This window comes from Drosophila elegans, unplaced genomic scaffold (assembly GCF_018152505.1).
Source record: "Drosophila elegans isolate 14027-0461.03 unplaced genomic scaffold, ASM1815250v1 contig_512, whole genome shotgun sequence".
NCBI classification, from domain to species: Eukaryota; Metazoa; Arthropoda; class Insecta; order Diptera; family Drosophilidae; genus Drosophila; species Drosophila elegans.
Window position 1 is genome coordinate 849,168 of NW_024545895.1, and position 15,739 is coordinate 864,906.

Below are 15,739 nucleotides of genomic sequence, written 5' to 3' on the forward strand. Positions count from 1 at the left end.
CCGCGGCGCTGAGCATGTAACGCTCCCTATAGAATACAAGTGTAAGTGATTAATTAATAATTGCCTAAAGTTTTCACTTTAAAAAACACTTCCTCACTCTGTTGCAGTCGAATTCAAGAGCAAAGGGAATGGGGAGAACGAAAAACGAAACCGATATTTCTGCCTGACGCGTGCCAGGGTATATGCGACCATAACAATGCCTTGTAGTTAAAATCTCATATGGCAGATAATCAAATATTAACATTTTGGCGTTGCCTATAGCAACTTTACAATAACTTCCAAAATGTTATTACATTGAATCAATAAAAATCGTTTATTTATCATCTTAAAAATTAATAAATATACTAGCGCTTCTAAAAAGGGTATTTAAAAGTCTAAACAGTTCCTTTTCTTCTTGTGCCGTCCAATCCTCTCCCTATTTCAGCCGCTGCTTCTAATTACTTCGAAATAAACAACTACAAAAAGTTCGAACTTCGGCAGAATTTTGTCAGCCTGCTTTGTTTTAAACTTCGCTAGATGAAGCCCATGTGATTTGTTTTTGTTTTTCGAACTTGCCGGCCAGGAAATGGCAGGGAAGGGAATTTCAGAACTACAGGGGAGCGCGTTTGTTTACATACATTCCAATCAAGGCAGTGTTTTTCTATTGCAACATTTAATCAAAGTACTTATGCTTCGATGTTATTTATCAAATATTATTCGCTGAACCTTCCATTTCTTGATGTTCTAAAAATATATCTCTACTATTGCAAATTAGGCGTGGAAAACACAAAAATGAAACGAATAAAACCAAGTGGTGCCCAGTTCAAAAAAATCCGTGCAAAAAAGCAACACACCAAAAATTTGTCGAAAGAATTTATGTTAAATTACGTGAAAAGTCATAACAAGGAAATCTCAGACACCTCAAATAATCCTTCGGTTTCTGAATCAAACCTGGAAAATCCATCACAGCATTTTATAGACGAGTGTACAAGCGATATTGAAAATGAGGTATGATGAAAGGTGGTGCAATATTTGGAATATGTTGTAATTTTTTTTAATGAACCAAATTGATTGAATAAAAATTCAGGCGGAATCTTTATCAAAGGAGATTCTGGAGGTAGAAAACGCTGGACAATCATCTGTTGGAATTGATAGTGAAAAACAACATGTAACAACATTGTTGTGAACATCAGATCTCAAAATCTACTAAACCGATCCTTTTGAAAATTTCAACATTACTTCATATAAATCAGCAGGAAATCACAGAGTTTTTTTGTATTTTTTAATATTAATTTACTGCGATTTTTTTTTTAGCTTAAACTAAAAAAAAGGGTAAAAAACAATCTTTGTTATTACCTCGAAAAATTCATCAGCTTTATATTTTATTAAATTTCTATTTGTAAGCGAGCAGTTTAAGGAACTTTTAAGAGAGAGAGAGCGTGAGTTCAAAAGCGTTTTAATTTTTTTTAAATTTTTTTTTGGAATCAACAATATGTTGAGAATATTAAAAGTTGCATAATAATAATGTGTATTTAATTAAAAAAAAAAAACATATAGTTTTCGCCGCAAAAAAATTATCACACATTTTTTTTCGCCTTTAAAACTTTTGAGCATGAAATCAAAAGTATTTGTCTGAACTAGCCGCCATCGCCCGCCCAAAAGCAATCAAAAAGTGGTTACTTTTGGTACCTACATGTCATGTTTAACTGATCAGCTCTGACCATCAGACTGCATTTCCTGCAGAAACACAGAAAATTGTTATTCATATTTTATTAAATTTGTATTTGTAAGCGAGCAGTTTAAGGAACTTTTAAGAGAGAGAGAGAGAGAGCGTGAGTTCAAAAGCGTTTTAACTTTTATTTCATTTTTTTTATCAACAATATGTTGAGAATATTCTGCACTTATTCCAAGTCAATCCGAGTAAAACTAACGGAGTTACAGAGTTTCGCGTATGAAATTTTGAACATCAGAACTCAAAATCTACTAAACCCATCATTTTGAAAATTTGAACATTACTTCATATTAATCAGCAGGAAATCACAGAGTCTTTTTGTATTTTTTAATAACAATTTACAGCGATTTTTTTTAGCTTAAACTAAAAAAAAGGGGAAAAAACAATCTTTGTTATTACCTCGAAAAATTCATCAGCTTTATAAAGCATATACTTTTTTTTCTGATAATCCGTTCAAGAGTTTTGATCTTCACCGCAAACAAACTTTTTTTCAGTTCACCGGCTTATTTTTCATTGTTTTTCTTTAAAAATTTGTTCTTCGATTTTTTAAAAGTTGTATAATAATGTGTATTTAATTTAAAAACAAGAAAGAGCAAACTTCGGCAAGCCGAAGTTCATATACCCTTGCAGCTATTGCAAGAATTAAACATTTTTGAAAACATTAAAATTATAATTTACTTGCGTATAAGTTTAAAAACATTGAAGCTATGATGATTTGCAGCTCAATTATTTGATAGTTATTTTATATATTTTAATTGTTCCTATGGGAGCTATATGATATAGTCGTCCGACTTTGATGAAACTTAAACCGTAAATTGGAAATATTTAACCATTACTAAATGTCGAAGAACTAAACAAAAAATTAAAAAACAGAAAAGTTATAATTTTTTTACATTTATTTCTCCGATTGTTCCTATGGGAGCTATATGATATAGTCGTCCGACTTTGATGAAATTTAAACCGTAAATCGAAAATATTTAACCATTACTAAATGTCGAAGACACTCAAAAAAAATTAAAAAACAGAAAAGTTATAATTTTTTTTCATTTATTTTTCCGATTGTTCCTATGGGAGCTATATGCTATAGTCGTCCGATTTTGATAAAATTTTTACCATAATTCTGAAATATTTAACCATTGCTTTATGTCGAAGAACAAAACAAAAAATTAAAAAACAGCAAAGTTATAATTTTTTTTCAATTATTTTTCCGATTGTTCCTATGGGGGCTATATGCTATAGTCGTCCGATTTTGATGAAATTTAAACCGTAAATCGGAAATATTTAACCATTACTAAACGTCGAAGAACTAAACAAAAAATTAAAAAACAGCAAAGTTATAATTTTTTTCATTTATTTTTCCGATTGTTCCTATGGGAGCTATATGCTATAGTCGTCCGATCCGGCTCGTTCCGACTTATATACTACCTGCAATAGAAAGACAACTTTTGGGAAAGTTTCATGCACATAGCTTTAAAACTGAGAGACTAGTTTGCATATAAACGGACGGACAGACGGACAGACGGACGGGCAGACGGACGGACAGACGGACATGGCTAGATCGACTCGCCTAGTGATGCTGATCAAGAATATATATACTTTATAGGGTCGGAGATGTCTCCTTCACTGCGTTGCAAACTTCTGACTGAAATTATAATGCCCTCTGCAAGGGTATAAAAAACATATAGATGTCGCCGCAAAAAAATTATCACACATTTTTTTTTCGCCTTTAAAACTTTTGAGCATGAAATCAAAAGTATTTGTCCAAAAGCAATCAAAAAGTGGTTGCTTTTGGTACCTACATGTCATGTTTATCATAACTGTTCAGCTCTGACCATCAGACTGCATTTCTTGCAGAAACACAGAAAATTGTTATTCATATTTTATTAAATTTGTATTTGTAAGCGAGCAGTTTAAGGAACTTTTAAGAGAGAGAGAGAGAGAGAGAGAGAGCGTGAGTTCAAAAGCGTTTCAATATTTTTTTTTTTTTGAATCAACAATATGTTGAGAATATTAAGTGTTGTATAATAATGTGTATTTAATTAAAAAAAATAATTAATTAAAAAAAATCAAAATCGGACGACTATAGCAAATAGCTCCCACCGGAACAATAAAAAAAAATAAATGAAAAAAATATAACTTTGCTGTTTTTCAATTTTTTGTTTAGTTCTTCGACATTAAGTAATGGTTAAATATTTCAGAATTACGGTTTAAATTTCATCAAAATCGGACGACTATAGCTTATAGGTAAAATCAATGAAAAAAAAATTATAACTTTGCTTTCTTTTAAGTTTTTGTTAAGTTCTTCGACATTTAGTAATGGTTAAATATAAGTAAATCATAATTTTAATGTTTTCAAGAATATTTAATATTTGCAATAGCTGCAAGCTTCAGCTTGCCGAAGTTTGCTTCCTGTCTTGTTTTTTTTATAAATGTCTATATTATTATATTTGTGTTTTCCTCGCGAACTTGACAACGCCCACTATGCTAACAACGTTCAACAATATATATAGCAAAAGTTTATGAATCTCTAGGTCTGTATACGTAAAAATTATGTTAAGGCAGCATGATTAGCATTTGACAGTTCCTTTTTAAAGACATATATCACTTGTCTGCAGCTTTACTAGCTTAGAATAGTTATAGCCGTGCAAAGCTCCGCTATTTTTTTTTTAGCGATTTCTCTCTAAATAACCTGGTTTTTAACAAAGTAAAACAAACTTTTTTCATCAACTTTTGTAAAATTAACATCTGCACACTTCAAAAATTTAATTTCCTTCGACTGCTATTAGTTAACTTTTTTTCTATTAGGTCAAGTACGACGTCAGTTTTTTTTAGTAGGTCCAGTCCAATTATTCCATCAAACGTTGTTAGGTTTGGTAGCAAGAAAAATGTTGTATTTGTATTAAAAAGGTGCATTATTCATTTTTTGTTTAATATGTTGTGACCATGGATTGATTTTATAGAGAATGGTTTATTTCTTTCATAGGTTTGACACCTTTGGTGTTTTTCCTCCGTGCTACGTGCAAAACTACTTGCGAATGGGCTAATGTTAAAGCGGAAGGAAGATCGGTTGGTTTTGCCGAAAAAAGAACGTCGCTGAGCGATTTTCTTGTGCCCGAAATAAATACTCGCAGCGCATCTGCTCTGTATTTTTCTTTTAGAGAGGTAGCTTTCCTCCAAGATACGTATGTCTCATTCTTTCCCTTAAAGTCCAGCAGGGACTTCATAATATCTAACGTTACCTATTATGATTTCGGCATCCCTATATGTTTCTAGTTCTGGATTGCCGATATTTACTCCACCTAATCGCTTCTGAACATCTTGTAATTTTTGCCCAAAGCTCTTTTCCTGCGCGGCGAGTGCGCTCGCAACTGCGCCTTCTATAATGGATTTTAATTGTTCATTGGTCAACGCCATGTTTGAACTATTTTGTTGAAAACTTTCCGCGGTGTGTAGTTTTTGAATTCTATATCTCTATCGCTCATATGATTTTAACACAAAGAACAAAGAATTTTGTTCCTTTTGTATTTATTTTTTTCTAAAAAAAAATTTCCGAACTTGTGCCTTTTTTTTTGACTGAGACTCTTGAAAAATCACTTTAAATATTTTTTAAAATATTTTGCAATTTGAAAATCGTGGGAATATCAACGAACACTCTACTTAGATGGATTTTGTTTAATTATACAACTAAATGTTGTTGCCGCTGTCGGTGTCTTCCTTCTTTTAATTTAGTTTCGCCCTTGTCGTCGTTCCTGGTTTATTTTTATTTGGTTGATTTGTTGTTGTTGCCTGGTTTTGTTGAGTTAAGGTTGCTTTGTTGTTTTTTTCTAAAACGAATCGAACGCGTTTTTAATTTTTTTTATTCAATGTTTTTATTTAACACGGGTCGAGGGTCTTACAACTCGTTGGGTGCCAATTAATTATATGTCCTGTTTAAGGATTTATTGTAATTCATTTAATTTCCAAAATGAAACTAACTGCCTTAACCTTGCATTATTTTATTCAATTATGCATGATCAGCTTGGGAACTTTGCTGGGAAACCGTTTTAACTTATACACCCAATTAGCAGTTAATCAGCATTTCTTTGGTATCCAATTCCTACAAATAAGTATTGCACTACTTGATGAATTTTACATACAAACATTGAACTTACCTTTTCTCTACAGCTCTCTTCTTTCCGAAAATCCTCAACAGTGCATGGCAATTTGATCGATTTGGGTTTAAATTATTTAATTAATTAAATAATATTTGAAACCACTTGAAACCAAAAACTTGTATAATATTGCGCTCCCGTTTGGAGTACCCAATATCAAGTGCACATTGATCGTTTTGAGTCGGTACAAAAAAAATTTCTTCTTTTTGCCCGTTGTGGTTTGAACTGGGATCAGCAATAGTAAGGTTGTATTCTTACTCTAGTAGATTACTATTGCTTAATTTACCTACTCTTGTAAATCGTAGAATCATGCTTGGACCTATTTTTGTGCACAATCATGTGGAAGGTGATATTGACTCCATAGAATTGGTAAGCCGCTTAACTTTTAATGTGCCTTTTGGACCAACCCGCAACTACCATATTCTTAACTTGCCAACATGTACCTTATATTTTGGCCTGCATGAGCCTTTTCGTGTTCTTTGTAACAATTATAAAAATCTATATAATCAAATTTGCATTTCAACCACTATCCCTGCACCGTACTTAGATTTAGTTTTTATACCCTTGCAGAGGGTATAATAAATTCAGTCTGAAGTTTGCAACGCAGTGAAGGAGACATCTCCGACCCTATAAAGTATATATACTCTTGATCAGCATCACTAGGCGAGTCGATCTAGCCATGTCCGTCTGTCCGCCAAATCTAAGAGGCGCTAAATCGAGTCCGACTAGTTTCGAGAATTCATATTTTCCCGCGGCGCTGAGCATGTAACGCTCCCTATAGAATACAAGTGTAAGTGATTAATTAATAATTGCCTAAAGTTTTCACTTTAAAAAACACTTCCTCACTCTGTTGCAGTCGTATTCAAGAGCAAAGGGAATGGGGAGAACGAAAAACGAAACCGATATTTCTGCCTGACGCGTGCCAGGGTATATGCGACCATAACAATGCCTTGTAGTTAAAATCTCATATGGCAGATAATCAAATATTAACATTTTGGCGTTGCCTATAGCAACTTTACAATAACTTCCAAAATGTTATTACATTGAATCAATAAAAATCATTTATTTATCATCTTAAAAATTAATAAATATACTAGCGCTTCTAAAAAAGGGTATTTAAAAGTCTAAACAGTTCCTTTTCTTCTTGTGCCGTCCAATCCTCTCCCTATTTCAGCCGCTGCTTCTAATTACTTCGAAATAAACAACTACAAAAAAGTTCGAACTTCGGCAGAATTTTGTCAGCCTGCTTTGTTTTAAACTTCGCTAGATGAAGCCCATGTGATTTGTTTTTGTTTTTCGAACTTGCCGGCCAGGAAATGGCAGGGAAGGGAATTTCAGAACTACAGGGGAGCGCGTTTGTTTACATACATTCCAATCAAGGCAGTGTTTTTCTATTGCAACATTTAATCAAGGTACTTATGCTTCGATGTTATTTATCAAATATTATTCGCTGAACCTTCCATTTCTTGATGTTCTAAAAATATATCTCTACTATTGCAAATTAGGCGTGGAAAACACAAAAATGAAACGAATAAAACCAAGTGGTGCCCAGTTCAAAAAAATCCGTGCAAAAAAGCAACACACCAAAAATTTGTCGAAAGAATTTATGTTAAATTACGTGAAAAGTCATAACAAGGAAATCTCAGACACCTCAAATAATCCTTCGGTTTCTGAATCAAACCTGGAAAATCCATCACAGCATTTTATAGACGAGTGTACAAGCGATATTGAAAATGAGGTATGATGAAAGGTGGTGCAATATTTGGAATATGTTGTAATTTTTTTTTAATGAACCAAATTGATTGAATAAAAATTCAGGCGGAATCTTTATCAAAGGAGATTCTGGAGGTAGAAAACGCTGGACAATCATCTGTTGGAATTGATAGTGAAAAACAACATGTAATAAGTGTTGAAGAAAACGTGGTATGAAATGCTTTTAATTTTTAAAAGCCAGATAACATTAATATGAAAGTGTGAACAATATTTTTGAGTGACTGATTTTTTCTAGGAGACTGTTTTATCACAGGAAAATTCAGGAACAGAGAATATCGAACTATCTATAAACAAAGACATAGGTTCTTGGCCCGAGAAAATTTCACAATCGTTACGTGATTTGATTGTCAATACTGGAACAGAATCTCTACAGAATAAAAATGGTCCATTTCATCAAGATGATTCTGGAAGATCATTGAATAAGGCTTGGTTTCAACGAACACATAAAAATGGCGAAAAAACTGAAAGAACCTGGATGTGCTATTCTGTTACGAAAAATGCATTATTCTGTCTATGCTGCAAGTTGTTCCCCTGCAAAAACTACCAGAGTAGTTTCAGCAATGAAACTGGTTTTTCATCATGGAAGAAACTGAATCCTCGAATAGAAGAACATGAAAGTAGCAGAGCTCATCGTTTCTCGTTTCTAGAGTGGAAGGACATGGAACGCTCTTTGAAGAAGGGAGGACTTCTCGACGATCGTCTTCAATAGCAGATTCGAAATGAAACAAAAGTATGGAGGGATATTCTCGAGCGCATTATTGCCACAATACAAAAACTCGCACAGCAGAATTTGGCACTCAGTGGACACCGAGAATCCGTTTCTGAAGATCAAAATCCAGGAAATTTCCTTGCTCTTATAAAATATCTGAGCAAATTTGATCCTGTTATGAAAGCCCACGTGGAATCGGTTTCTGCTAATAAGGGACATCTAAGATATTTTTCCCACAACATTCAGAACGAAATCATTGCGCTGCTAGGCAACAAAGTTAGAAAATCCATCATAAATGCTTAAAGATGCGGTATACTACAGCATTTCTTTTGATACAACTCCAGATTCTAGTCATGAAGAACAAATGGGGCTGTATACGTAAAAATTATGTTAAGGCAGCATGATTAGCATTTGACAGTTCCTTTTTAATGACATATATCACTTGTCTGCAGCTTTACTAGCTTAGAATAGTTATAGCCGTGCAAAGCTCCGCTATTTTTTTTTTAGCGATTTCCCGCTAAATAAGCTGGTTTTTAAAAAAGTAAAACAAACTTTTTTCATCAACTTTTGTAAAATTAATGGGCTAATGTAAAAGCGGAAGGAAGATCGGTTGGTTTTGCCGAAAAAGAACGTCGCTGAGCGATTTTCTTGATCTGTATTTTTCGTTCAGAGAGGTAGCTTTCCTCCAAGATACGTATGTCTCATTCTTTCCCTTAAAGTCCAGCAGGGACTTCATAATATCTAACGTTACCTATTATGATTTCGGCATCCCTATATGTTTCTAGTTCTGGATTGCCGATATTTACACCACCTAATCGCTTCTGAACATCTTGTAATTTTTGCCCAAAGCTCTTTTCCTGCGCGGCGAGTGCGCTCGCAACTGCGCCTTCTATAATGGATTTTAATTGTTCATTGGTCAACGCCATGTTTGAACTATTTTGTTGAAAACTTTCCGCGGTGTTTAGTTTTTGAATTCTTCTATATCTCTAACGCTCATATGATTTTAACACAAAGAACAAAGAATTTTGTTCCTTTTGTATTTATTTTTTTCTAAAAAAAAATTTCCGAACTAGTGCCTTTTTTTTTGACTGAGACTCTTGAAAAATCACTTTTTAAATATTTTTTAAAATATTTTGCAATTTGAAAATAGTGGGAATATCAACGAACACTCTACTTAGATGGATTTTATTTAATTATACAACTAAATGTTGTTGCCGCTGTCGGTGTCTTCCTTCTTTTAATTTAGTTTCGCCCTTGTCGTCGTTCCTGGTTTATTTTTATTTGGTTGATTTGTTGTTGCTGCCTGATTTTGTTGAGTTAAGGTTGCTTTGTTGTTTTTTTCTAAAACGAAACGCGTTTTTAATTTTTTTTATTTAATGTTTTTATTTAAACGTCGAATCGAGGGTCTTACGATTGAGTTTTTTTGTACACAGGTCGAGGGTCTTACAACGAGTTGTTTTTTTTATTTAACACGGGTCGAGGGTCTTACGGCGACGGGTTTTTTTTTTTTTTATTTAACACGGGTCGAGGGTCTTACAACGCGTTGGGTGCCAATTAATTATATGTCCTGTTAAAGGATTTATTGTAATTCATTTCATTTCCAAAATGAAACCAACTGCCTTAACCTTGCATTATTTTATTTAATTATGCATGATCAGCTTGGGAACTTTGCTGGGAAACCGTTATAACTTATACACCCAATTAGCAGTTAATCAGCATTTCTTTGGTATCCATTTCCTACAAATAAGTAGTGCACTACTTGATGAATTTTTACATACAAACTTTGAACTTACCTTTTTCTCTACAGCTCTCTTCTTTCCTCAACAGTGCATGGTAATTTGATCGATTTGGGTTTAAATGATAAACATAAAAGCCTAAATAAATGTAATATAGCTAAAAAGAAAATGGATTTTATTATAAATGCGCGAAATGAATTTATTTTTAAAGGTACGAACTAGCAGCTTCCAGAGCAGCTAATTCATAGGGGGTGCAAATCTCCATTTAAACTAGTTCGGCCAAGCTCTGTACGCAAAACGCATCAGTAGCTGGAATATACAGGAGCGGGTTTTTAACGGTTTTATAATCAGTTGAATTTTTTCCAAATGCATTCACATACAAATTTTATAATCAGTGTACATGATATCCGATGGAACTCACTCGTTTTATTTGGTTTCTAAATATTCTCGCCAAATGTTCGGACCGATCCTTATCGTTTGAGAAAATGTACGAGCAAGTGAAAACGCATACCCACGAACCCTAATATCAACCCCAACCCTCTTGTGCATCCTGATGACTGCTTGTGCGCGAAGGTGTGAAAGTAAGAATGGGTACGAGAAAGTGAACCCGCATACCCACGAGCTCTAATCTCAACCCCCACCCACTTGTGCGTCCTCACGACTGCTTGTGCGCGAAGGTGTGAAATTATAATTTTGATAGTTTTGATCAAAACGAGTAATTTTTAATTAAGAATCGTGACAAGTATACCATTGGAAAGGTCTTGAAAAATTCTTTCGAATGATATCAAACTTTTTTTTTTTTCGGTTTTCCTCTGTTTTTGGGGTAGAAGAGGGGACTTACTTAACCGGCGGTTGGGAGCGGCGGTCGTCGGGTGCGGCGGTTAGCTAAGACACCCTAAACCCGTGGTGCTTGTCTAGGATAAGCCGGATTCGCTGCTTCCGTAAGTCCCCTCTACTACCCCAAAAACAGAGGAAAATAATTAATATATAAAGGAAATAATTAATATATAAAGGAAAAGATGTAAATAGATATAGTTGTGCGCAAATAGAATTTTTGTCAATAAATAAGAAAGAGAAATAAATGCATTTTTCCAATATAAAGCCCTGGGTTTCTAAATCCAACATCAGTCTTAAAGCAATCGTAAGAAACGACCACTTCTCCCTTAAAATGTACGCTCAACAAATTGAAGTCTTCTTGATGCAATTTGAAGACATGCTTTTCGAACAACACTTGGAGAGGCTTAAATTCCTAAAGGCTACTCTGGAGGATTTGGAGGAAAAGGAGCTAATTCATTCTAAATTTGGATTCCATTACAAACTTTGTCCCTGGAGCGATGATGATGCCACGTCTGGCCCTGACACATGCCAGTGTCATATGCTGCCTGTATTAGAAAAAGAAGCCCTTAGTCTTATGCTTAGATATTATAAGTTAAGCCGACGATTGTATCGAACTGAAACATTTAATAAAATAAATTAATTATCTTTTAAAAACTCGAACTTTATTTCTTAAAATTGGACTTAAACATTTTAAGTATTATTTTGTTATTGTATGAGAAGTCATTTTTCTTGAAATATTTTAAGAAATTTTTAAGTGATTTGTTTTTACTTTTAAAAAGGCCCTACAGCATGCAATAGTGACCGCAGGTATTAGAAAAATATCCCTGTAGTTGTTGCTTATTACAAAAGTATTTATAAGCGTTTGATCTTAAAAATGTTATGAATTCTGTTTTCTGGGGATATTGTCCATATGAATCGAAAAATTCTGCTGATCTGCGACTATTAAAATAAATTGCAATCCAATGAGTTCCGGGCTGATCTGAAGTGTCGGTGTTCGCAACAATTAGAGCAGGATATTTAAAAATGGTTTTGGGTAGCTGGTCCGAAGGAAAAACTCCTTTAAAAATTGATTGTGTTTTGGCATGTTTGGGAAGCAATTGTTGAATTTGTAAAGTATTCTTTTTAAAAAAGCGTTCGAATATTTCTATGTTTATCAATATCAATCATGGAATCATATTCACAGTATACCAGACAAGTAACTGCTTCACTTAGGGGTTCTGAAAATCTTCCTTCGATTCGTATAGTGCCTGTGACATCAAATTTGAGCATACAGTGGAATTTGAATGATCAGTAGTTAGGTCAAAGGCTAATATGAAACTGTTAGTATCAAACATTTCCTTGGTTATTTGTAGACCACGATCATAATGCTTTATTCCAGTCGATCTGAATAGCATATTTTAACTTCTAGAGCTTTGAACATTTTCAGCGTTCAAGTAATCAATTTCTAAGGTCTGGGAGGGAACTTGAACTCCGTTAACCATTAGGTTAAAGCGTTGCATTTTAAAATGTTCAAAATGAAATGGATCTAAGCCTCGGTTTCCTGAGTATGAGCGGTTTTTAACCATACTAAAATCCAAGAAATTGGGTAGTTGCCCAATAACTGCGTTATCTATCGATAGTGTATTGTTGCCTGGATATATTGTAAAAGATTTGACTTCAACTTTACTGAATGGGTATAAAGCATTTTTTGTTTGTAAAACATGATGATGAGCCAATAAAATGCTTGGGTTAACTGTTATATGATTCATAAAGAGTTGTGCTTCTAGTATCTTTAAATTTGATTCAGTTTCATTTTCCATTAAATAAAATGCTGTTTTTTCAATGTTAAAATTAATTCTTAGATCTACATTATTAAGAAGCAGTTTGCTTTGGTTAAAAATATCACCATGAACTTTTCCGAATAATTCGACCTTATTACTATTTTGGAAAATATTTTTCAGAGTTTCATTATTGGCTGGATAAACGTATTTTCCTGCTGTTAATCTTCCAAAATTCGGGAAATAGCCTTGGGAAGCCAAGTGGCTTTCTGATGCATCACTCCCATAGTTTAAAATTGTTTGCAAATAAGCTCTATTATGATAATTATTATCACTCTGCGATACTAATATGTTATTTAAATAAACTGAGGAACTTCTAAATATTGAATGTAAAATATTTTTTACTACACCGACAGCGTTTCCTTCAATGACGTTATTATCATTTTTTTTTGAGTTGCACCACAAGCCGTAAATAAACACTTGATAAGTCTCGATATGTTTCACCATTTCCCAAGCAAACAAATTCAATTGAGGAGGCGCCGTCCAAGGATGCAATAGGATTGTATGAGACTTCTTCAGTTCTTAGAATAGAACTTTGCGTAGGGTGTGGTGTAAACAAATCTAGTTCGCTTTTCATACATTCAATATGGTTACTCATTTTACTTTAGAAAAAATATCACTAATATTCAATTTCCTTGATTTTTTTTTTCCTTTTTGATGGTGGTGGGTATGTTTACCTTGTCGTTTAGAAGTTAAATGATAACGATTTTTTCTCGACCCGCGCTTTTTATTCCTTTTTCCGCTACCATTTTGAGAGCGTGTCATTTTATTAATTGCTTTATTTGAGAGATTTGTTAACGCAATCTTGCTCTGTTCTTGAATAATATTTCTTAAGGCTTTCGGCCAAATTCATTTATTACTGCTTTACCAGTCTCTGCAGCCTGATTTTTTATAGCAGTTATACCCGAAAGGAAAAGAGGTTTTATATAATTAAAAAGACCGCTAAAAAAATTTCCAATTCCTCGTCCTTGCTGAATAATTCGTGGAGACACATACAGACTGCCAATATTATTTAGTCCGGCACCGCACTGATTCACATAATATTCGTGATAAGATTTCACCATGATGACTATTCTTGTTCTCATTTAACATCATTGGGGTATGTATTATTTATAGGTTTAACCTTCTTTTTTTTCTAAAGTGTAGAGTTACAAAAATCGGAACAGCTGAAGTTTCAAAAGAAACCTTATATCCATTTGAATCAGTAATTAGTATTGAGATTTCGTTCGGAGACCATATATCTAAAGGATAATATTCAATATTTTTAAATTGAATATTTCTTTCTTTTCCATTATAATGCATTACACGAAGACATCGAGGTCTTTTACAACCTACAGACCTTGGTTTGATTATGTCAGTATAAATAAAAATCAATCCATTTTCAGGTATTTTAGATTCAACAGGAACATTTGAGTATCTAAATGTTTCAGCATTTACTAAGCTAACAAATTCAGTTTCTTCAGCTATATTTCTTTCTTTAGTAGTTGTTTTGTAAATGTAATTATTCAGATATATGTCCGTAATGCCTACCTCCCAGTATTCATTCATGTCTTGTGGTATATTTACAATATTTGTAATTGCACATTTTACATAATCAGGAAATACATTCATTGAATCATTACCAAGCAATGTGACAAACAACTCATTTGAATAACACATCTTTATATTGAAATTTCTGTTATTGATAAGATATCCAATTAAATTTGTTTTTCCCTATTTGCTCCGGCTTAGTTCGAACCGATCTAGACAACTTTTCTCGTCCTGTTATATATTTTAAATCTTGAAATGGTAATGAAACCGCTTTAATTTTTTTTAGCTTAACTCTCAATTTGCGTTGTTGATCACTAAGCTTTATTTTTGGTACTGCCAGTTTTTTTATATCCTCTTTTTCGTCTGAAAACGAAGTATCTCTTATTTTTCGTTTAACGTTCAATAAATTTCGTGTTTTCTTCTCCATCACTCTCGGTAGGTAAGTCCATGAACTCTATCTTTTTTGGAAGTGATACATCAGACTTAAACTTTTGTTGAACGTTAACAGAATTAGGAATTTTGTTTGATTTAAAATCTTCATCATCACTTTCTGGGGACCCAAGTGTCGCATCAGTCTTTGGTTTTAATTCAGAAGTCGTAGGTCTTTTATCAAAGCAATCTGTAGTTTGCGATTCAGTTGTTTTGGTTGACATAAATGGCGATTTTTGTTAATTTTGAATATTACATGATTTGTTACGTTTTTTATTTTGATAGAAACTAAGTTCTTGCCTAATTTTAAGCCATTTATCAAAATCACTTATTTTGTTATTATTTAAAATTGGTGAAAATTTTGTACTTATCAATTCATTTCCTCGAGAGTTGTTTATTAATTTTTGAAAGGTGTGGGGGTTCATTAAAATTACTTTTTTTTAACTATGTTTGTTTTTAATCATTTTTTAAAATTTTTCCAAAAACTCCTGAGAGCAACGAACTTAGTAGAATAGGTAAAAATCCACCTTTTTGAATAAGAACTTTTTTCTTAGAGTTTAATGTGCGCTTTGGACATGAAAGGTAGCGCAATGCACTTTTATACTTTTTTAGTGAATTTAGATGCGTTTTAGTAACCTTATGATTTCCTCGTAGTGTGTTCAAAACTATTTCCACTATTGTTTTTACCAGTTCACTATCGCTATTGTTTATTATTGCCTTTCGTAGTTTATTGCTAGCCTTTTTGAGCACATACAATATATGTTTGTTCGCTTTCAAGCGATTAAGATTCTTTTTGTAAACCATTTTCTTCGGAATAGCACACCGTATACTCAGAATTAAAAATGTCTGATCTAAATCGTAAGAGATCGTTAATTCCCTGAGTGAGATCAATAAGTAAATATCCGTGGGGTTGCTCTGTTACTTCTTTATATATTCTAAATAAATCTGTTGGGTTTTCTGGATAAATTTGTCTTGCCAAACATTTAAATTGAAGCTTATCTCGGGGATTTTTAAAAGCTATTATATATTTGGTATTTAGTGAAATT

General features: G+C 33.2%; 2 protein-coding genes across 2 annotated transcripts; both read left to right on the forward strand.

Moving 5' to 3' along the window:
- Positions 1-761: 761 nt before the first annotated feature.
- On the forward strand, positions 762-1,165 carry LOC121467681. Its single transcript, XM_041709784.1, has 2 exons — positions 762-987; positions 1,067-1,165. The coding sequence occupies exons 1-2, from the start codon at positions 772-774 to the stop codon at positions 1,163-1,165; spliced, it is 315 nt and encodes a 104-aa protein (XP_041565718.1). The 5' UTR covers positions 762-771.
- Positions 1,166-7,374: 6,209 nt separating this feature from the next.
- LOC121467686 (zinc finger MYM-type protein 5-like) lies at positions 7,375-8,690 on the forward strand. The gene is made up of 3 exons (XM_041709791.1): positions 7,375-7,600; positions 7,681-7,785; positions 7,871-8,690. The coding sequence occupies exons 1-3, from the start codon at positions 7,385-7,387 to the stop codon at positions 8,342-8,344; spliced, it is 795 nt and encodes a 264-aa protein (XP_041565725.1). The 5' UTR covers positions 7,375-7,384; the 3' UTR covers positions 8,345-8,690.
- Positions 8,691-15,739: the final 7,049 nt, after the last annotated feature.